The sequence below is a fragment of the Aulonocara sp. 'chitande type north' Nkhata Bay genome, linkage group LG19 (assembly GCF_057382095.1).
Source record: "Aulonocara sp. 'chitande type north' Nkhata Bay isolate Kocher_YH1m ecotype deep benthic linkage group LG19, A_spYH_male_GT1.1, whole genome shotgun sequence".
In the NCBI taxonomy this organism is placed as follows: Eukaryota; Metazoa; Chordata; class Actinopteri; order Cichliformes; family Cichlidae; genus Aulonocara; species Aulonocara sp. 'chitande type north' Nkhata Bay.
In genome coordinates this window covers 7,832,340-7,853,638 of record NC_141362.1, presented here as the reverse complement: position 1 = coordinate 7,853,638, position 21,299 = coordinate 7,832,340, and the positions used below count along the sequence as shown (strand labels likewise).

Here is a 21,299-nt window from a genome sequence, read left to right as displayed (position 1 = left end):
ATTTTCTCCTTAAGTTTAAGATAGACTCATTTATCCAAGGGCATGCCTTCTTTTGTAAAGCCGAGCTTGTTTTAATAGGTGCCACTTGATCCAAAATGGATGTGCATTCCCTATTAAAAGACTGAATAAGAACATTTACATAGTTTCCGGTAAAAAGTAGAGACCTGTCAAACATAATGGAGAACCTCTCAGCAGTAGTCTCAGTTATTATGCGTCTATGAGTTTTTAACTTCACAGGCGTTTGTTTAGAGCTAAAATTGAGTTCAACAAAGATACAGTTATGATCACTCAAATGTACATCCTCAGCAAACACATTGCCAATGTTGAGGCCCAAGGAAAAAACAAGGTCCAAGGTATGGCCTTTTACATGGGTTGGACCGGAGACATGTTGGACAAAGTTAAAAGACTCAGATATAGATAAAAGTTCAGCTGCAGAGTTAGGTGAGGCATCATCAATATGAATGTTAAAATCCCCAAGAATTAAAACTTTCTCCAGCTTGATAATAGAAGATAAGAAGTCCATAAAATCCTTTAAGAACTCAGTAGCAGGGCCAGGAGAGCAATAGACTAAAACACAATAAAAGATGTTCGTAGAGCCCACCTTAATTGTTTGCGACTCAAAAGAAGAATTGTTTTCAGTTTGCATACCTCTGCAGGTGAAACTGTCCTTAAAGACAACAGCAAGTCCTCCACCACAGCGACCTAAACGGGGGGCGCCCAAGTAAGAGCAGTCTGCATGACACTGTTCGTTTAGGTGAATAAACTCGCCATCCCTCTGCCATGTTTCAGTGAGGAACAGAAAGTCCAGGTTTTTCCCTGTGAAGAGCTCATTCAGAGAGAAGGATTTGTTTGCGATGGAGCGGGCGTTCAAGAGCGCAATCCGATTAAAAGCTGGCAGCGCAGGTTTCCCATCAGCTCTGTCGGCATGGAACTGACAGCAAACACTGTGTCCGCACGCGAGGTCTCCAGCAGCGCCACGGAACCGGCGGGACCAACCACCGGTTGTGCGATGCAGGCTGTGAGGGCCCAGCGGTGGGGAGATAATCGGCAAAATCCAGAGCATCAGATGGGCAGGATCCACGCTGTAGTGGCTGCAAGTACGTGTTTCCAATCAAATCCGGAAGGGTAACTGGCAGCAGAAACCGGGGACGCCTCCAGACGAGTCGGGAAATCTCCGATCTGTAGGCTCGTCTGATGTGTACCTGGATACCGGCCCTACAGCCTCTTTTCCTCGATTTCTTCTTGGAATTGCTTAGGGCACGTTTCGAGTCTCTGTGTAGACTGCAGCCCTCTGTAACCCAGGCCTGGATAAATGTTAGTTTGACTTAGTAAAAGATATACCTGCAGTGAGTATCCACACAGCAGAAAGGAGGTCAGTCATTTAAAGGATGCAACATAAGCACCAGAAAGCACAATATGAAACCAAAGTACATGATGGCAAAGGTTTCTGTTGAATGTCAATAAAGTAATAGTCATAGTTGATTTTTTTCTGTATTAAAACAAAGTGATCTAAAGAGTCTGTTCACATGTATGAATAAACCTTTAATAATTAACTGATAGCAAACCAAGTTAAAGGATCACTTACTTTTGTGGCCCTGACTCCGTTAGCGTGTTATTCTGGTCCTGAATGCTGCTGTAACAACAAGATATTATATTGCAAGGTTATATCATCTGGCAGAAAGAAAAAATATTTTGTTACTTGTTCAGCTTTTGCAAAATCCCCGATATGTTTTCATCAACTTTTTTTTTCTTTTGGTCTGTCACAACAGTCAACTCAATGTTTCACTGAGTCGCCAAACAAAAGCAACAGTCTTAATTTGTCAGTGCAATCCAAAGCATACTACGCACCGAGACTTTCTGACCTGCAAACAATCTGGTTAAGTGCGTGCGTGCGTGTGTGTCTGTGTGTGTCTGTGTGCTTTGGAAGGGGAGGGATTGCATGCGTGGCTCTGTGGGTCTCTCTGAAATTTCCCTACATCGTCTGAGCAGGAGGAGCTTGTCTCGTTAGGCATAAAAGCTCACAGCAGCTGCAGTTACTTTCAAAGCAGTGACTGTGACGTAGAATCTGAAAGATGTTTTATGTTCTTTATAGATATATATCATGTGGATAGTTTGTTTGGCCACAAAAATACTTTTTACAGACAAGCAAAGAAAGAAAAAGAAAGGTTGTTGTGGAAATTTTAACAATAACAGTGAGCTCTCAAACAAAGAGCATTCCACAGCACATCACATATCCCCGTGCCTTCAGTCCAGCTCATCCTTGACCCCCGCCCACTCTAAGAAAAGTTATGACCACCGTCACCTCCAGGATGTCTGCAGATATTCAAGTCTACAATGGGTCCACCGTGAAGGTGCAATAAAACTTGGGGCCTACCTGTGATGATATTCTACATGCATGCATACTATACTAAAGTGAGGAAGTGAAATTACTATTACTAATGTGAAATGGTTACAGTATGTGATTAATACATCAGAAAAGAAATCTGCCACGACACGGTCTACTTAATGCTCATCACACGTGTTTATTGATGATAATTGCCGCTAAAGCTCTGATGGCTCCAAATTCAGTAAATGACTAAACCTGAACACAACATCACCGTTTTACACTTTTTATGGCCATCAGTTTTGGTTGGTAACAAAATAAAAACTAAATTTTCAAAAACATAACATTCTAGTGAGCTTTTAGTGTTGTTGCACAACTGACCTGACCATGAAAATAAAAGTAAAAGGATCATTGAAAGTATGAAAGACCGCACAATATTTCAGTCTACAAAGTCTCTGTTTAGAGAAGTTGACCCAGAAGCCAAGAATGCTGATTTTCTAGCGCTAAAAACAGCACAGCTTTCTGTGTGTGTGCGCGCACATGTGTGCGTGACTGTGTGCTTTAGAAGGGGAGGGATGGCATGTGTGGCTCTGTGGGTCTCTCTGAAATTTCCCTACATCTTTAAAACAGATTTAGGAAGTTTTTTCTCATTTCAGCTATCCTCTTCATCTCCACAGATCAACAGAATGCCTTACATTTGTTCCCCACACAGCCACACTACCAGAAGGTGGGAACCAGTGACTGGCTGAAGAAGAACACGTTTGAGAAGCTGCTGAACAGCACTGAAGACGTGCTTCAAGAACTTCAGGGTTCAACTCAATCCTGTCATCAGGTAGAAACATGACCGCGTGAAACTTTGCTATGAAGCCATTATTACCAACTTTTAAATCAATGGACAAAACATGTTTTTTTGTTACTTACATTCAGGAGCTGATTGGTCAGCTTCAGCAGGAAATGACAGTAGAATATGTCCGGAGGCTCCTGAAAGGAGAGGTCAAACTGAAGGACAAGGATCGTCAGCTGAAGGCTTACATGACTGTGAAAGAAAATGCAGAGAGACTGCACGAGCTGTTTGCCAGAATGGTGAGACTTACCTTCACTCCACACTTTAGCTGTGACACAAATAAAATCAATCAAGCACAAACACTGATCAGCATAACATTGTTTGACAGGGTGAAACAACCTTAGTCACAAATTCAACTAACAATAATAAAAGAACCATTGATGGGCTATATTAAAGTTTTGAAATGTATCCTCTTACTTTCGTTTTACTTTCAAAATGAAGTGAAGAAATAGAAAAATCAGTAAGAAATAGAAAAAAGACATTTGTCAATAGATATTGGATCTGGAATGGTGAGAGGACAAGGAGTTACAATTATGAGACAGGGATTATAATATTATTAAATGGAACAAGATCCTTTGCCACTTGCAGTACAAGATTTTTGGTAAGAATTGGAGCAAAATTCCAGTTTGTTTAACTGAAATAATTTAGATTCACATTTACTGCCCAGCTAGCTGGAAGTTCCAGTGCAATAGCTCCTGAAGGAAAAGCATCATTATTTCCAAAAACAGCAGCTATGCTGATTACAGTTTGGGGAAACTTGCAGACTAAACTGACGTCACTGATTTGTCTTCACAGGGATCCAAACAAGACTGGTTAAAGGAAATCCTGACCAAGATTGCAGAAGTGCTAAAACTCCAAGGTATTCCTGCCATACAGATGCAAATCGTTTCAGTGGGATCTGCTTATCCCGACCTCAGGTAAACAGGAAGCTGACTGAGCGAAACATCTTAATTGGTATCAGATATATCTTGTGAGCAGGATGAGCTACATTCATGGGAACTAACATTAGCTGAAAGTAGATGTGCTGCCTTTCTATTTTACATTACCAGTCTCACTGATAGTGCACTGAAACAGAGAACTAAATAAAACATGCTGGCATGAGAGAAGCAGCAGCAGCTGTGAGTAGATGAAGTCAATAATGCTGTTAATTAGAGTTAAATGAAAGATTTCTTCCACCAGAAAACCAAACTGTCTAGTTTTGGTTTTATTTCTAACCTTAAAGAAAAAGGAAGAAGGGAACCAGGAGACATAAACACTGCTCTTGATAGCACTCATATATGTTTATGCTGAATAAGAGTTTTATGGAAGAGTTATTTGGTAAAAATAGTTCATATTCGGAGAGTCACATGCATTTGAAGCACGGATCCATTTCAGTAAGAGCTCCACCTATTGTCAGATTTCCAACAGAGGTGGACTGAGACCTTTTCCATCTCCCCTCTTCTCAGCAATTCAAAGAGGTTTGGTGATGTGCTAATGACAGCTGCTAGAGTTTGCAGGAAGGATGTGTGTCAGGGGCAGAAAACTGGCTACACACAGAAAAAGACATAACATGTCAATGAAAACAAGTCTTGACGGGATCAGTGAAGTTATAACTTCTGCTGTTATTCTTATGTTGAAAGTGAAATAAAACATTGCAGATTCTATTTAGCTAAAAAAAAATGCTCAAACTCATTTCTTTATATTTTTTTCTTTTCCATGTCAAATGTGGCAGCTTTCACATGACAATCCTTTTTTCACAGTCTCTGACTTTACATAGAGAAAATCATCTCTTTTTTTAACCCTTTCTTCTTTCTGTCACCAACAGTGAAAAACATGTTTCGGCTCTGCTCAAACTCAAGACAAACATCTCCAAAGCCGACAGGAAAATCGTCAAAACCACTCTGTCAGACACACTGAAGGAGAGCCGTGCTGATCCTGGAACCCGGAAGTTTTTCTCCAAAGTTAAAGTGAGATGAGCCGCACATTTGCTTCTTAGAGTATCACTGACTGAGAGTTTGGTTGCAGAGCAGCAATATTATTGTGTATTATATTGTGTGTAGCCCGGGTGGGAATTTGGGAGTAGATACTCGTAATTCCCATGGACTTTAAGAGCCACAGTAACATAATGTGTTCACAGTTAATATTATGTGATGTACCTGTACCCTGAATGTAACTTGCCCTGTAATATGTCACAAGGTAAATACAGGTAATTAGAGCAATGAAACTGTTATGTTGATCATAAAGTATTATTTTATGGTATGTAACTCTGAGGAGAGTTAAAATATTGTTCAGAGTTCTAATTTTCTGGAGGCCCGTGAAGGTAGCATAGAACGGGACCTGTTCTATGCTACCTTGTTGCAATGGAAGAGGAGAAGAGAACGGGATGGAGAGATGCACGAGGTTAGCTGAACCAAAGTGAGAGACTCAGCTAGTTTTACTGAGGTTAACTAGCACAAAAGAGTGTATGACTAGAAAGTTAACAGTGTGAGAACTTCGCAACAGAGTGTGGGTGAAGTGACTTTTTGTTTCAACGGTCACACCACCGTGAAAAAACTGTGTTTCCAGCTACAACCGCCGAGGCTAGGACTGCTTGGCTGCGCCACGGAGGCAGCCGCAATGGACTGTCGGAGAGCTGGACAGTGACTGGCTAACGCCCTGTAGCAGAGACAGCATCGGGTCCGCAGGGAGAGCGGAGAGTGGATTTAGTTGGGGGCTGGTGAACGGCAACCTACCGAGCAACTGAACTGTAAGTCGGACTTTCGTGCTCTTACTGGGGAGAAGAGGATTTTTCTCCATCGTCCGCTGTGAGCAGCAAACAGGCCTGCAACAAGTGTGAATGTGAGTGTGTGTGGGGCCCATGTGTGAATATTGTGTATTTAGTGGATTTATATAGCATATTTTCGAGTGTGTATTAGTGAGTCACTTACCAAGAGGTGATAATTTGTGTTGTTTAACATAATTTCAAAGGGAATTATTTCATTTACACAGCATGTTTCATTTGTTTATGGAGCTGGATATCATTTGAGTTGAGTTAAGAAAAGGGTGTGTTGTACATTACTTTTCCAGCCCTTACATTCAGTAAACGTTTGGTTTGTGTTAAAGAGTTGTCTGGGGTTGATTCTTTTACTACTGGTTAAGTGTCACGAACTGAAAGCAGGGACTCAAGCGCAGAGCAGGTTGACGTCTCAGAACACGATTTATTTACACACCAGTGCAATAATATATACAGTGACGGGGAAAGTCCAGGGTTCCAGGGGATTAGGGGAAGGCTCTCTCTCTCTCTCTCTCTCTCTCTCTCTCACGCTCGCTCACGTCCTCACATCCGACTCACACACGTCCGTACCGCGGGAAGATAAACTGGAACAGGAAAGGGAGAAATCTATGGGGCGCCGTTTGTAAACTGAAACATGCCGAAATTAACAGCAACATTTTTCCACATTTAGCTCTAAATCTTACAAAAACATGTTTTTTCGAGTCATTTTTTACAACATTTAGTAAAATATTTGTAACTTTTCATATTTAAAACAGGATTTTAAATGTTAAATCTAAATGCTAAATGTTAAATCTAAATGTTAAATGTTAAATCTAAATGCTAAATGTTAAATGTAAATATTATATTTAAATGTAAATGTTAAATGTTAAATGTAAATATTATATTTAAATGTAAATGTTAAATGTTAAATGTAAATATTATATATAAATCTAAATGTTAAATCTAAATGTTATATATAAATCTAAATGTTAAATCTAAATATTATATATAAATCTAAATGTTAAATGTTAAATCTAAATATTATATATAAATCTAAATGTTAAATGTTAAATCTAAATGTTATATATAAATCTAAATGTTAAATGTTAAATCTAAATGTTATATATAAATCTAAATGTTAAATCTAAATGTTATATATAAATCTAAATGTTAAATGTTAAATCTAAATGTTATATATAAATCTAAATGTTAAATCTAAATGTTATATATAAATCTAAATGTTAAATGTTAAATCTAAATGTTACGGGAAACTAAATATTTAGCTAATATGCAAATTTATTGTACGGGTCAACGGAAATACCAAAATAAAAGCTTCAAGAAAACCTCCCGCGCTAAAGTGTGCCGGTCGCGGTCAGGTTCTGTGTTTGCGCTCCTCTTACGGTCACTTTTGACTGCCATGAGCTGCTTCGACTATTCCCTACCAGCATGTCCAGCGATTTAGCTGAAAACATTGGAAGAGCCGTTTTGTCGGCCATCCAACGATTCAGCGGTAATGCACCCTCGACCTCACAAACGCCGCAGCACTTGGTAAGTTTATTGTATAGCATTTTGGACGGGTTGATAGCAGTGTTAGCAAAACTAGCAAAGCTAAATTACTTAGCTAGTCCTCAATTATTTCATTTGGTAGGCAGCAGACAGAGATCGAACATCATACAACTCTATTTATTTATTTGGTAGGTAGGTAACAGTCGTTCTTGATGTAAATGTTTCCTTAGGAATCCAGCAATGCACCTGGACCAAGTAGACCTGCCGTCTCCACTGGGATACCATACTGCTCGGTAGGCCTTCTTACACATATCATTTAGCTGACTAATTTTTGTTTTTTCTTTGGTGTAATATGTCACCTTAAATTAAATCCTGTCAAAGTAATGATTCTGATTCTACATACATTTCATCTTCTTAGGGGTCCATCACTAGCAGTGTCACATCACCACCAACAACATTCACAAGTTTTACGTCATATTTTATTACTGTTTTTGCTGTGAAGTGTCTTTTGATTGCTCACTTTCATATTTTAAAACTATTGATAAAATATTACTCTAGCTAATCTGTCACAGTACAATTGCCTCAAATTACCCATCTTTTGTTATAGAATTGTGCTCATTGAGATTTTCTGTGCCGTGTTCTAGGATGGTTACCAAGGAAGGCTTCAGATTTCCAAAGAGGAATTGGAAAATGTTCTTTCCCTGAAAACATCTTTTACTGAAGCTGCATCTATCCTTTCCATCTCCAGGCCCATTCTGTATAAGTTACTGCAAGACTATAATATCTCAGAGTCAAAATTCAATGTAATCAGTGACCATGAGTTAGATCAGATAGTGTCCCAAATAAAAACTGAACATCCAAATGTTGGAGAAGTGATGCTGATGGGTCATCTGCGTTCCAAAAACATAGTGGTTCAAAGATGGCGCGTAAGAAAGTCACTGCGGAGGGTGGACTCGGCTGGTGTTCTGTCCAGGAGAAGAACTGCAGTTGCTCGGCGAGTATATTCTGTGCCTCATCCAAATTTCATATGGCACATAGATGGAAATCACAAACTGATTCGTTGGAAGTTTGTTGTTCATGGTGCAATAGATGGATACAGCAGGATGTTGATGTTTCTTCAGTGCTCCAGCAATAATCGAGCTGAGACTGTGAAAGCCCTCTTTACTGCAGCTGTTGGACAATTTGGCAGACCCCTGCATATCAGGACTGATCACGGAGGAGAGAATGCTCAGATTTGGGAGGACATGCGAGCAAGCAGGGGTGAAAGCTCTGTCTTAATGGGAAGTTCTGTGCACAACCAGAGGATTGAGCGTTTCAACCACAACAACAACAACAACTGTAGCCGCATTTATGCACCTATATTTTATGAATTGGAATCACTTGGTATCCTAGACTTAGAAAATGCAACAGACCTATTTTGCCTTCATTATGTGTTTCTACCACGAATCAACCGCACTTTGAAGGAATTCAAAGCTGGATATAACAATCACTCTGTTTCCACTGAAGGTAATAGAACTCCCATCCAGCTTTTTGCCTGCGGAACTCATGTGTCTCATCGTCACAACCCAGAACTTTCTACAGCAGAGGTCTCCATACCCTCCTTGTCAAACTCTGAAAGTAGGTTTGTCCCATTAAATGACAGCGATTTACAAGAGCTATATACAAGCATTCACCCTTTTGAAGAAGACAACAATAATGGTAAAACATTGTTTCAACGAACACAGCAGTATATTTTTAACAAACTTGTAAATGTGTGACCTCAACCACAGGATACCAGTGATGTTCTAAAGAGTGATGACACTTAATATTCTTAAATGCTGTACAGCAAATGCAGTTTTTGTACTACTGCAGAAGCCCCTCCCCTCTAGCAGTGATGCCTCCTGCCACATAAGGACTCAGAGTTAATGACTGACAGTGACTCATAGGCTATTCAGAAGGCTACAACCACTTTTAGTTTATGGGTAAAACCAGTTATTCAGATTGAAGTAAAGATCAAATTCACACTGTAATACAGTATAACAGTGAAAATTATCAACACGGAACAGTCAGTCTTTAAATCAATTCACAAGATTATCTACAGTATTGTTTTAATCATTGTAAAGTTGCAATAGTCTTAATAAATGTTGCTGTTAGATGTCTAAGTAATCCTGGCTTGTTCTACAAAGCATGTTTAGTATACTCTGTGCATAAACTGTTTTGAAGTGTCCTTGTTTAAAAAAAGAAAAGCTTAATAAAATTATTGTATTACACCAGTGACTTTATTGATTTGTCGTTGAAAATACAGAGTTAGCATTTTTATAAATCTATTGAAGCTTTGAAAATTATTACATTTCAACATTAAATGCAGTCAGAATTTATTTCAACTATCTTGTATGAAGCAAAGTTACTTGAAACTACATTTAATGAACAGGATTAGAGTTAACAAACCCACCATTTTAATTTCACTTTTTTTGGAACATGTTTAGATGGTGCTGAATAAAGCTCCATTCATGAGTGCTACTAAGAAGCAGTAATGAAAAGCATCATCATCAGCCATTGTTGTTTCATTCACAAAAAGCTGAAGCTCATTTGCACATGTGTGTGCAATCGGGAGATGTTTGCTTTCATCGTGAATGAATGTTATTTTAGGAGCTGGTTGAAAACCTATGGCTGGAACCTTGCTGCTCCCGGTGGCAAAAGCCAAGATGTGACCAGGCCTCAAAGCCTTCACAAATGCCTCTTCATCCTTGGTAAGAGTCCTTTCTCCAAGTGAGTCTCTCAGCTCTTCATCTAAAAACAAAGAAAAACCACCGTTAACCTGGGGACACTAAAATAGTTTAAGCTTGAGCTAACAACTAAATGATGGCTAATGTTTTTATAAAAAATACAGAGGTTCTGTCTTTGCCTTGCTTGTCAGTTGTAAGCTATCATACATCTTTATTCCTGTTTTGTGTGCGCGCATGTGACATAAAAAGACAAAGTTTTACTTTAGTGTCCCGAATTGTTTCATGGCCAGACTACATTATGTGAATTTCTGCTTACTTTCGACACACTGGAGAAATTCCCGAAATTTGACCACCATCAGCTCCTCTCTAACTCTTCTGTTGCTCCCAAGGACAGAATAGCTTGGCCTGAGAACCCCAGCAATTAAACTGGCTGTCAGATCTTTGTCCTCCCCCGATAGGTCAAGCAGAACACGCAAACTGGGGTTCTCTCTCAGGAGTGATAAAATCTAGACAGAAAAGTTTAAATAATGGTTAAATTCCAGTTTTAAATATAAAAAGTAGCTCACTCTAAATGATTATAAAATAATGACCAATTGATACAGAAAAAATATAACTCTCACTCCATAGTAGGACAAGCCATCAGTTAGTTGATCGAAACAGCTTTGCCGTTGCAGAACTGCAAGGTATAGAGCTGCATTTTTCACAAACAGATCTTTATTGGCCATGGTGACTGTGAGTGGAAGACCTTCAACTTGATATCGCCATGAGTCGCAGCAGCTGACTGCTTCCTCCAAATCATGTTGAGTTGTTGCATTTACAACCTAAATATTTAAGAAAAACACTTTAAATGTTTGTTTTTTACCAGTGTACACAAATACTGCAGATGGTTCATTTTAATTGGACTCGAAACGTTTTTGTTTTGGTTTATTTGGCTGTATTTCACCAATATTTTTTTTTTAACAAAAAGGAAACAAATTGAAAATATAATACATGGAATTGCCTCTAATAACCAAAAGTGTATTTATTATATATTATAAAAGAAGACCAGAAGACTTGTGAATATAGGAAATATTACAATATTCTTGTTATAATATTGCAATTCACCTTTTTCAGATTCTCTCTTAACTCAGGGTCACCTATATCATCCGGTGATAGGTGTACTTGAAGAATGTCTCCTGACACAATGTAGTCTACTACATGTGGAGAGAGAAAGGCAGGTGCTTCTCCACCTTGCACTATTATCGTGGACAACATCCTGCCAATGGTTCGATATACTCCATTTTGCAAGTGTAGGATGTTAAATTTCAGTGTGCATCCATTTGGTGTAGCTGAAAAATAACACACAAAAAAGTATATTCTGTACAGACCCCAAACTGATATCTTGAGATTGACAGACAAAAATGTATTACTTTTTTTTTTTTTTTTTTTTTTACTGTTTCAGACACACAGAACATAACAGATTTATTATCTGTAGTCATTTATTAACTTGTTAATGTTCTGTCAAACAATGTTCAGATCAGGTGGTTGTTGCGTTTGTAACATTATAAAAACGAGTGTCGTCAACAAGCCTTTAGGCCTTGAGTAAGTAAGTAAGTTAGTTAGTTTGACTGTGAAATCCTATTACCTTCAAAAGCACCACTGTCCTGAAAGATGGCCTTCACCAGTAAACGGAAAAACTCCCGCCTTGGCCCCCCAAGGTCAGCAGCATCTTCCTCTGTATCATGTTCATCGCTTGCAAATGTGACATAAAGCATCTCACAGCTTTCTGCAAACTTGGGTCTCTTGAACTGACGCAAAGCAGTCGACCACACATTGGCTCGACTGATATGGAGTTGTCTTGTTCCTGGTGTAATGACTTTCTCACTATGAGCTCTAAGAAGACCTTCAATTTCTTCTTTGCTGAGCTTCTTAAAAGACCTATATAAAAAAGGGACAATGACAAACAGATCTTGGGGAAAAATGGAAATTTGCTGTACATTTGACTCAAGTGCACAGAGTTACAACATATAATTATGTTGTGATAGTCCATATTAAATTAGTCAGAAATGAGCAATTACCTTTGTAATTGTGTAACTGCAAAAAAATGATGCAAGTAAAGATGCAAATAAAATATTCAATTATCAAAGGTTACTTTCAAATCTTACCTTGAAATATGAACTTCACTCTGTCTATCAGACTCTTCTAGGAGGCTACGCTGAATTGCCTCTTCAAGAGCTTCATCTTCCTCCAGAAAAATAGGGCTAAGTAGATAAGAGATATTAGAAATCATAAAACATGTCAGCCTTGAAGAATTTCTCACACTACATCATTAAAAAAAAAAAAAAAATTTAATGTAAATCCTAAAGTTGCAGTCATTCAGCAAAAAAACCCCAAACATGCAAATTGGAAACTTGCATCAAAACAATATCCTAAACAACATCTAAAATGAAGGATTTCTTTAACCCCTAGACAACAGCTTACACAAATTCTGCCACATTATATGGAAACATCTGCTGTCCCTCTGCCTGTCCCTCATTTTCACTCTCTTGAATGCAGCTCTCTGTTTCCTGATGCTTGGCCTCACTTTCACCTGGTGTTGTAGACAACGCATGATGCACTGAACAAAGGAAAGAAGGTCAGCATGACTTGCTTCATAATGTTAACAGCCTTTATATATCCTTATATTAGTTTAAGTGAAAGTTGGGCACATATTCCTCCTTGGCTGTAATCACCTGTGATAATTCATAAACATTAAAATGGTAAATGGCCTGTATTTGTATAGCACTTTTACTAGTCCCCCCTAAGGACCCCAAAGCGCTTTACACACCCAGTCATCCACCCATTCACACACTGGTGAAGGCAAGCTACAGTTGTAGCCACAGCTGCCCTGGGGCAGACTGACAGAGGCGAGGCTGCCATATCGCGCCATCGGCCCTTCTGGCCAACACCAGTAGGCGGTAGGTGAAGTGTCTTGCCCAAGGACACAACGACCGAGACTGTCCGAGCCGGGGCTCGAACCGGCAACCTTCCGATTACAAGGCAAACTCCCAACTCTTGAGCCACGATCGCCCCAATCGGACAAATTAACGATGCTCTCATCAAACAAACCCCCCAGGAATTATTACGCACTGCAGTAACAAAATCTAACTGGTCATCGAGCTTAGAACCTCACTAGGTTTTCATTCACATCACATACCTCGTCTTCTCCGGCAGACTGGACTTTCAAAGTCACTATCAGACAGCTCTTCTGGTTCCTCCTGAGGGAAAAGAAAGCATGTTCTACATAAAATCAAATACAGTTGCACCAAATCACTGGTAACACAGAGGCACATGGCTGCACTAAAAACTGTTTACACCTGCTGAAACTGCAATATTAATTAATACAATTAATAAAATTATGTTAAGGGAACAGACTCACTTTTTAGACAATAAATATTTCTGCACTGCAATATAAAATGTTTACCTGTGCAGGTTTTTGTATCCCTGCCATTATATAGAGGCAGGTGGTGGAACAAATCGAGCCAACTTCTTGGCCACCCCAAAGAAAACTGCTAGAAACATTTGGTTTCATTAGTCGTTTACATCCTCTAATTGTACTCAAATACTCAAAAGGGAATGTCTGGCCAGTTGACAGTGCAAATGTTCTTCTGAAGATTGCTGCTATTTCTTCTCTAAGTTGTGCTTCAGACCAGTCAGATGTAAAGGAGATCTTCCCAATAAGGCCATCTTGTGCTAGTTTTGCTCGTGAATCTCCTCTCGGTATGAGAAACGTTGATGCTGAAGACAAGGGCAAGCACACAACATCTTTTGTATAGTGTTTGCAGGTCTTGTTTTTTCTCACAAAATGTGAGCGCGTAGCATGAGCTTGAGGAACTGATGGAAGAGGAACCTGAAATGAATTCAAACACAGATACAGATAGACACCTATGCATTACAATACATCCGTAAGGTTTCTGTTATCTGTTCATTAAAAACAAACAAACAAACTGTAGACTCAGACCATCTTACTATTGTCTACCCATTACACAGAAAACTGAACCTTTTGTATCTTGTAGATTAGCATTTGGTGATTGTTGGTCAAGTTGGTGATTCAGTTCCCAGGTGCTCTAATCTAGAGCTCCCAATGAGTTTATCCGACTATGACTGTGTGCGAATGTTGGACAGAAAAAGTGCTTGTATTAATCTGTGCATGTGAATGGGTAAATGAGATCTGTTGTATAAAGTGCTTTGAGCACTCAATTAGAGTAGCAAAGGCCTGCAATTAGGTCAGTGTGTATTTGGACCCTAACAAGTTTTATTTTGTTGCCCGTTTACTGAAACATATTCCAATCAAAATTATATCATGGACATGATGTGCAGACTAAGCTTTAATTTAGGGTATCCATATTAAAATGATGATGTCATTACCAATTAAGCAGATAAAAGGCCTGGAATTGATTTGAGACGTAGTGTTTGCATTTTGAAAATTTTACTGTGAACAGACAACATGCGGTCAAAGAGAACATAACAGAAAAAAGAAAATTAAGAAATTAATACAGCCTCCTTCCCTCCCCATCTCCAGCTGCCTCCCTCTTCCCGCTCCTCCACAACCACCCACACATGCAGGGCCTTGGAGTGGGGGTATGTCACCAGGGTGCAGAGGAGGCTACCCCCCCCCCGTCCCCTTCTGGCTGCCTCTGCCTCAATTTTATCTCACAACTTAGACATTCACATTATTCACACTCTCATTACACATACATATAGGATCTTGGGGGTGGGCACAATCACGGAGTCCAAATTACCATCAGGGTGTACAACCTCACCCCTGACGTCATTGCCCACCTCTCAATTTTAAATACACTTAGTCATTGAGGGCTAGCAGGAGGGACTATGCGCTTACCTGCTGCTCCTTGGCAGGTAGCTCCATGCCCTCCTGGGTTTTAATTGCACCTTAGAACACATATGCATCAACACTACAATGAGCGGGTGGAGGGAGGTTTGGAGTCTTCTCCCACCCCCATTCTCTGCGGCCTGCTGGAGCGGGAGGGCTAGTAGGAGGAGTTGGCCGTCCGACTGCGGTCTGGGGTGTGGGGCCTCCCTGCTGCTGCGGAGTCGGGGTGGTCTGCCTCTCCCCACCGCAGGGAAAAGGGTAACACCACCTGGGTCTGGGTGCAATTCCCCCCTCCAGGGGCAAGGGTACCTAGACCCGGTTTGTAGAGTACGCTTGGGGAGTGTGATTGTGTGTACAGCGTCTCTTTATGTCTGTCTCCACGTTGGTTGAGTGTGGAGTGAGTGCATATGAGAGCATGAGGGTGGGAATGGATGTTTGTGTCTGTGTGTGCCTGTATGTCTGTGTCTATATGTCAGGTTGGGTATCAGACGCCACCTCTCTGGGGACACCTCAGGCCCTCCAAGGTTTGGAGGCCTATCTCCACCCACCACCACTTCCCCTGCCGGTGGCGGACTCCCTCAGGTGTCGGTGTGTTGGTGGTTCTTTGTGTCTGGGGGTGGGCGTCCGGGTACACACCGGCTCACTCCTTGGCGGCCGCTTGTCGGGGCCTGGGGCCTGGGGCTCGCTCGGGCCCCTTTGGAGGTGGGGTGCCCCCGGCCTCTCGGCCTGGGGCTCGGTCACTCAGGCACAGCTGGGGGCCGGCGGAGCTCACGGGCGCGTCACTGCAACTCCCCCTGACTTCTGCTCCGCGGCTGCTGGGCGAGCCCTCATCTGGGACTCTCCTCAGCTCTTACTGGAACAGTGGCGCGGCTGCCCCTCTGTTGGTCTTCCATGGTCTCTTGTGTTCTGGGGGCCTCTGGATGTCTGGAGTTTTGATCTCCTCCATACCCGCTTCACACCCTGGAGGACGGGGCTGTGGCCCCCCCACACTCCCTAGCAGATCATTACATGGAGAAACCTTTGGAATGCAAGCATGCTGATCCACACAGGTATGCACACATGGGTATTCACAGACGCGGACTAAAGCTTTCTTGGCTGCTGCCTCAAAGCACACTGTGCGCTGTCTATCTTGCGTGCTGCACAATATCGTTTATTATTTAGTAAATATTGATATCTATGACTAGCTAGTTTATTGTGATGGTGCTTTGTTTTCTCTATTATTATGTTGCTCTTTGTTGTTTGCTGTCTCCTCTGTTTGTTTTTTTTGTTTGTTTTTTTTTTTTTTCTCCATACAGGTGACCCAGGAGTTCTTTTTTTTTTTCTCTCTCTTCCCCCCCCTTCTCACCGTCTCTTCTCCCCTTTGGTTTTCTTTCTTTCTCTCCCCCTCTTTCTCTCATTCATTCCCCCTGTCCTATTTATTTAAAAAAAAAAAAAAAAAAAAAAAATGACAAAGGATGAACTGAAGCTCTGCCATCACGTAATGTCGCATACTGCTGTTTCTGATGTCATTTAACAAAAAAAGAAAAAAAAAAAAGAAATTAATACAGCCACTACAGTGACCATCAAAACGATGAAAAATATTGACGTAAAATTTATTTTGCGACACCACAGAACAAATGATAGCGTATAATATGAAATGATAGATGTTTTCATATCGTCATATCGAACAGCCCTAATACAGAGGGTTCACTGCAAGGTGCAAGCCACTCATAAGCCTCAAGAATAGAAAGGCTAGAATGGACTTAACAAAAAAAAAAAAAAAAAACATCTAGTAAAAGCCAGCTAAATTTTGGAAAAACATTCTTTGGACAGATAAAACCAAGATCAACCTCTACCAGAATGATGGCAAGAAAAAAGTATGGAGAAGGGTGGAACGACTCATGATCCAAAGCATACCACATCATCTGTAAAACATGGCAGAGGCAGTGTGATGGTTTGGGCGTGCATGGCTGCCAGTGGCACTGGTAGTGTTTACTGAATATGTGACACAGGACTGAAGCAGCTGAATGTGTTCAGAGACATACTTGTCTGCTTAAGTCCAGCTAAAAGTAGTCACATTGATTGGGAAGCATTTAATAATAAAGATGGAAGATGACCCAAAACATACAGTCCAAGCACCCCATGACTTTAATAAAGTAAAGAAATAGAATATTCTTGAATGGCCAAGTCAGTCACTGGATTTTAACCCAATTGAGCATACATTTCAGTTGTTGAAGACTAAATTTAGGACAGAAAGGCCCACAAACAAACAGCAACTGAAAGCCAATGCAGTAAAGGCCTGGCAGAGCCTTAGTAAGGAGGAATGCCAGCATCTGGTGGTGTCCATGACTTCAAGACTTCAGGCTGTCATTGCCAACAAAGGGTTCTGAATAAAGTAATAGAAATTATCATTTTATTTTCAGTTATTTAATTTGTCTAATTACTTTAGAGCCTCTGAAATGATAGGATTGTGTTTACAAATTAATTTTTCCCTCTCACATTTTTATGCATTCATTTAGTCCAACCCACTGAATTAAAACTTAAAGTCTGCACTTCAACTGCATTGGAGTAGTTTCATTTTTAATTCATTCTGGTAATGTACAGAAGCAACATTAGAAAATGTGTCTGTATCCAACTACTTATGAACCTGACTGTATATCAAAACCAGTCAGCTAAGATGAGATAACATACCTTTATTAGTCCCACAAGGGGAAATTTCATGATAAATGAATTAAATGATATGTGTAAGAAGGCCTACCGAGCAGTATGGTATCCCAGTGGAGACGGCAGGTCTACTTGGTCCAGGTGCATTGCTGGATTCCTAAGGAAACATTTACATCAAGAACGACTGTTACCTACCTACCAAATAAATAAATAGAGTTGTATGATGTTCGATCTCTGTCTGCTGCCTACCAAATGAAATAATTGAGGACTAGCTAAGTAATTTAGCTTTGCTAGTTTTGCTAATACTGCTATCAACCCGTCCAAAATGCTATACAATAAACTTACCAAGTGCTGCGGCGTTTGTGAGGTCGAGGGTGCATTACCGCTGAATCGTTGGATGGCCGACAAAACGGCTCTTCCAATGTTTTCAGCTAAATCGCTGGACATGCTGGTAGGGAATAGTCGAAGCAGCTCATGGCAGTCAAAAGTGACCGTAAGAGGAGCGCAAACACAGAACCTGACCGCGACCGGCACAGTTTAGCGCGGGAGGTTTTCTTGAAGCTTTTATTTTGGTATTTCCGTTGACCCGTACAATAAATTTGCATATTAGCTAAATATTTAGTTTCTCGTAACATTTAGATTTAACATTTAACATTTAGATTTATATATAACATTTAGATTTATATATAACATTTAGATTTAACATTTAACATTTAGATTTATATATAATATTTAGATTTAACATTTAACATTTAGATTTAACATTTAACATTTAGATTTATATATAACATTTAGATTTAACATTTAGATTTATATATAACATTTAGATTTAACATTTAACATTTAGATTTATATATAATATTTACATTTAACATTTAACATTTACATTTAAATATAATATTTACATTTAACATTTACATTTAAATATAATATTTACATTTAACATTTACATTTAAATATAATATTTACATTTAGCATTTAGATTTAACATTTAAAATCCTGTTTTAAATACGAAAAGTTACAAATATTATACTAAATGTTGTAAAAAATGACTCGAAAAAACATGTTTTTGTAAGATTTAGAGCTAAATGTGGAAAAATGTTGCTGTTAATTTCGGCATGTTTCAGTTTACAAACGGCGCCCCATAGAAATCACTCACAAATCACGAAGGTAGGGCGTAAAGGTATAAGACCAAAAGAAAGACTAACGTCAGTAGCTCAATCATCCAGCGATGAGAGGATCTGTGACCCAGCCTCAAATAGTAGATGGGTAATCAGCTGATCGCCAACAGCTGTGTGAGCCAAGGGCGGGAGCCAGCTGTGAGCTCCGCTCAGGCAGAGAGGTAGGGGAGAAAAAGCAAAAACACAAGTGTAGCCTTGTGAGGCCGGCTGGGCAGGCACAGGGACCATGACATTAAGTCTAACTTGCAGGCAAAGGTTTACTGATAGTTTCCCTGATTCCTGTCTATACCAGAACCATTTGTGGTATCTAGGCTGTAACGAACCTAACACCCCGCCTACGGGGTACAAACTGAGGTAAGTGGATTTAGACTTAGTATCACGGGTGGGGTGCTACATGTGTTACAGTCTATCTCTGTAAAGACATACAGAGTGAATGCCAGGGAAAAACCTTCAGATGCTACTTAGACTGAAATCGCTATTATACGCAGACTCTGTGATGGTGAATGCTCGCTGTAGTCACTGTATGTTACTGTATGCATAAGCTAGATGTCACATTCATGCTGGTAATTATTTTGCATTTCTTGTAAAATGCATGTTTGTAAATAAGTATGCAAGTGTGTGTTTTTACACACTTACAAACAGGCTAGTGTCATTCTATTATATGTCGTTTTGTTTAAAAACTAAAACGGTGTTAAAGTCTAGTATTTGTTGTGTTTCATGCCATAAATGGTATTACAGAGAATTATACATGTCTGATGTACATAAATAGATGTAAGTTCACTTTTTTTTTTAATAAATGTGCAAAAACCAGCTCAATTTGTTTTTACTGTTTACTCCGTGTTTAGTAGATGATCCACATGTAAACTAACTGGTTTATAGTATGTGGAAAAAACCGCAATAGTTCTGGCAACAGACAAGGAATTAAGTTATAGTTTATCTCTATATTAAGTATTATTGTCATGGTCCTGGGTCAGTGACCCTTTTTTTTTTTGTACTTTTACTTTTGATAGTTTTATGTATTATGACTGTTGTGTTTTGTAGGGCTGCTCAATTAATCGAATTTTAATCACGATTACGATCTGGGCTTTCAACGATCATTAAAAATGACTGAGCCGATTATCAGCTCCTCCCTCTTGCTTTACTCTCGTGCTGCTCCGTGTGGCAAATCGAGCGCACCTCTCTGCATTTCGAACACGAGTCACAACAATTAAGAGGACCCGAGGGATGCTCGGAAAGCTAAGCAGAAGTTATTTGGAGAGGAGAGTGACTGCCGTTGGTTGAAAAGAGGTAAAAAAAAAAAAAAAAACTTCAGTGGTGTGGAAACATTATGGGTTTGCGGAGTCAGACGTGGATCAAGTACCTGCACCACAGAGCAACACTGCAAAGTTCACTAAACATAGATGTTTACATTTTTCATTTATTTCTTATATTGCAAACATTTGCACTGTTATCAGTATTTGCACACTATTTTATATTATTTTTTAAAGTCATTATTCAATACATTGTTATTGTTAACCCTTTAAAGCCGGTCAGAGCAGCACACTCCGTTTTGTGTAACTATTTTTAAATCCCTGTAGAACCTGAACCCTGTAAGCTAGCGCAATAAAATTTTTTGCATATGAAACCGGAGGAGTTGTACTTACATCTTATGCCATCAGCTTGTCCTAGGTCACGGTTTCCTTCCACATATAGCTTTGCAAAAATTGCATAAAAAGCGCTTGCAGCAACAAAAACATAAGATAAGATAAGATAACCTTTATTAGTCCCACACGTGGGAAATTTGTTTTGTCACAGCAGGAAGTGGACAGTGCAAAAGTTATGAGGCAAAAATTAGAATACAATAAGAATAAATACAGTACACAACTGTACAGAATAGAATAAAATAAAATACTATATACAGTAGAATAAAATAAAATAAATATACAATAAGATAAAAATAGAATACAAATACAAATACTATATACAACTGAGTAAAAATACAACGATGACAGAAAGGATTATTGCACTTAGTATTATTGCATATGTATGGATGTGTGTGCTTGATCAGTTAAAGTCTTTATTATGGAGTCTGACAGCAGTGGGGAGGAAAGACCTGCGAAATCTCTCCGTCCCACACCGTGGGTGCCGCAGTCTCCCACTGAAGGAGCTGCTCAGTGCTGTCACAGTCTGCTGCATGGGGTGGGAGATGTTGTCCATCAGGGATGACAGCTTAGCCGCCGTTCTCCTGTCACTCACCACCTCCACTGGGTCCAGAGGGCATCCTAGAACAGAGCTGGCCCTTCGGATCACCCTGTTCAGTCTCTTCCTGTCCCCAGCAGAGATGCTGCCGCCCCAGCAGACCACGCCATAAAAGATAGCAGAAGCCACAACAGAGTCATAGAATTTCTTCAGGAGTGGGCCCTCCACTCCAAACGACCTGAGTCTCCGCAGCAGGTACAGCCTGCTCTGCCCTTTCCTGTAGAGGGCGTCTGAGTTATGAGTCCAGTCCAGTCTATTGTTCAGATGAACACCAAGGTA

General features: G+C 39.9%; 3 protein-coding genes across 4 annotated transcripts; 2 read left to right on the top strand and 1 right to left on the bottom strand.

The window, feature by feature from the left end:
• Positions 1 to 925: 925 nt before the first annotated feature.
• LOC147306416 (exocyst complex component 3-like protein 2) lies at positions 926 to 5,159 on the top strand. Its single transcript, XM_086275876.1, has 5 exons — positions 926 to 1,097; positions 3,001 to 3,155; positions 3,251 to 3,406; positions 3,963 to 4,084; positions 4,972 to 5,159. Exons 1-5 carry the CDS (start codon positions 926 to 928, stop codon positions 5,120 to 5,122), a joined length of 756 nt encoding a protein of 251 aa, XP_086132002.1. The 3' UTR covers positions 5,123 to 5,159.
• A 1,953-nt stretch (positions 5,160 to 7,112) lies between these two features.
• LOC147306415 (uncharacterized) lies at positions 7,113 to 9,660 on the top strand. The gene is made up of 3 exons (XM_086275708.1): positions 7,113 to 7,446; positions 7,635 to 7,697; positions 8,049 to 9,660. Exons 1-3 carry the CDS (start codon positions 7,345 to 7,347, stop codon positions 9,159 to 9,161), a joined length of 1,278 nt encoding a protein of 425 aa, XP_086131834.1. The 5' UTR covers positions 7,113 to 7,344; the 3' UTR covers positions 9,162 to 9,660.
• Positions 9,661 to 9,815: 155 nt separating this feature from the next.
• Positions 9,816 to 18,129, bottom strand: LOC147306414 (uncharacterized). Of its 2 annotated transcripts, none has more exons than XM_086275506.1 (11): positions 17,947 to 18,129; positions 17,696 to 17,758; positions 13,552 to 13,977; positions 13,285 to 13,345; positions 12,570 to 12,705; positions 12,254 to 12,349; positions 11,734 to 12,026; positions 11,214 to 11,437; positions 10,730 to 10,930; positions 10,426 to 10,615; positions 9,816 to 10,173 (listed from the first exon to the last, which is right to left on the bottom strand). In XM_086275506.1, the coding sequence occupies exons 1-11, from the start codon at positions 18,046 to 18,048 to the stop codon at positions 9,866 to 9,868; spliced, it is 2,100 nt and encodes a 699-aa protein (XP_086131632.1). In that variant the 5' UTR covers positions 18,049 to 18,129; the 3' UTR covers positions 9,816 to 9,865. The 2 variants fall into 2 exon arrangements, with proteins under 2 accessions (XP_086131632.1, XP_086131633.1); XM_086275507.1 differs by having other exon boundaries at positions 9,816 to 10,167.
• Positions 18,130 to 21,299: the final 3,170 nt, after the last annotated feature.

Excerpts from the sequence above, each read along its gene's own strand:
- LOC147306416 (XM_086275876.1), top strand. The coding sequence starts at position 926 with ATGGAACTGACAGCAAACACTGTGTCCGCACGCGAGGTCTCCAGCAGC. Across the intron at positions 1,098-3,000 it reads CCACGCTGTAGTGGCTGCAA|ATCAACAGAATGCCTTACAT; the intron begins GTACGTGTTTCC and ends TCATCTCCACAG. Across the intron at positions 4,085-4,971 it reads TCTGCTTATCCCGACCTCAG|TGAAAAACATGTTTCGGCTC; the intron begins GTAAACAGGAAG and ends TGTCACCAACAG.
- LOC147306415 (XM_086275708.1), top strand. The coding sequence starts at position 7,345 with ATGTCCAGCGATTTAGCTGAAAACATTGGAAGAGCCGTTTTGTCGGCC. Across the intron at positions 7,447-7,634 it reads CACAAACGCCGCAGCACTTG|GAATCCAGCAATGCACCTGG; the intron begins GTAAGTTTATTG and ends ATGTTTCCTTAG. Across the intron at positions 7,698-8,048 it reads CTGGGATACCATACTGCTCG|GATGGTTACCAAGGAAGGCT; the intron begins GTAGGCCTTCTT and ends GCCGTGTTCTAG.
- LOC147306414 (XM_086275506.1), bottom strand. The coding sequence starts at position 18,048 with ATGTCCAGCGATTTAGCTGAAAACATTGGAAGAGCCGTTTTGTCGGCC. Across the intron at positions 12,706-13,284 it reads AGTCTGCCGGAGAAGACGAG|TGCATCATGCGTTGTCTACA; the intron begins GTATGTGATGTG and ends TCCTTTGTTCAG. Across the intron at positions 10,931-11,213 it reads TAAGAGAGAATCTGAAAAAG|GTTGTAAATGCAACAACTCA; the intron begins GTGAATTGCAAT and ends TTAAATATTTAG.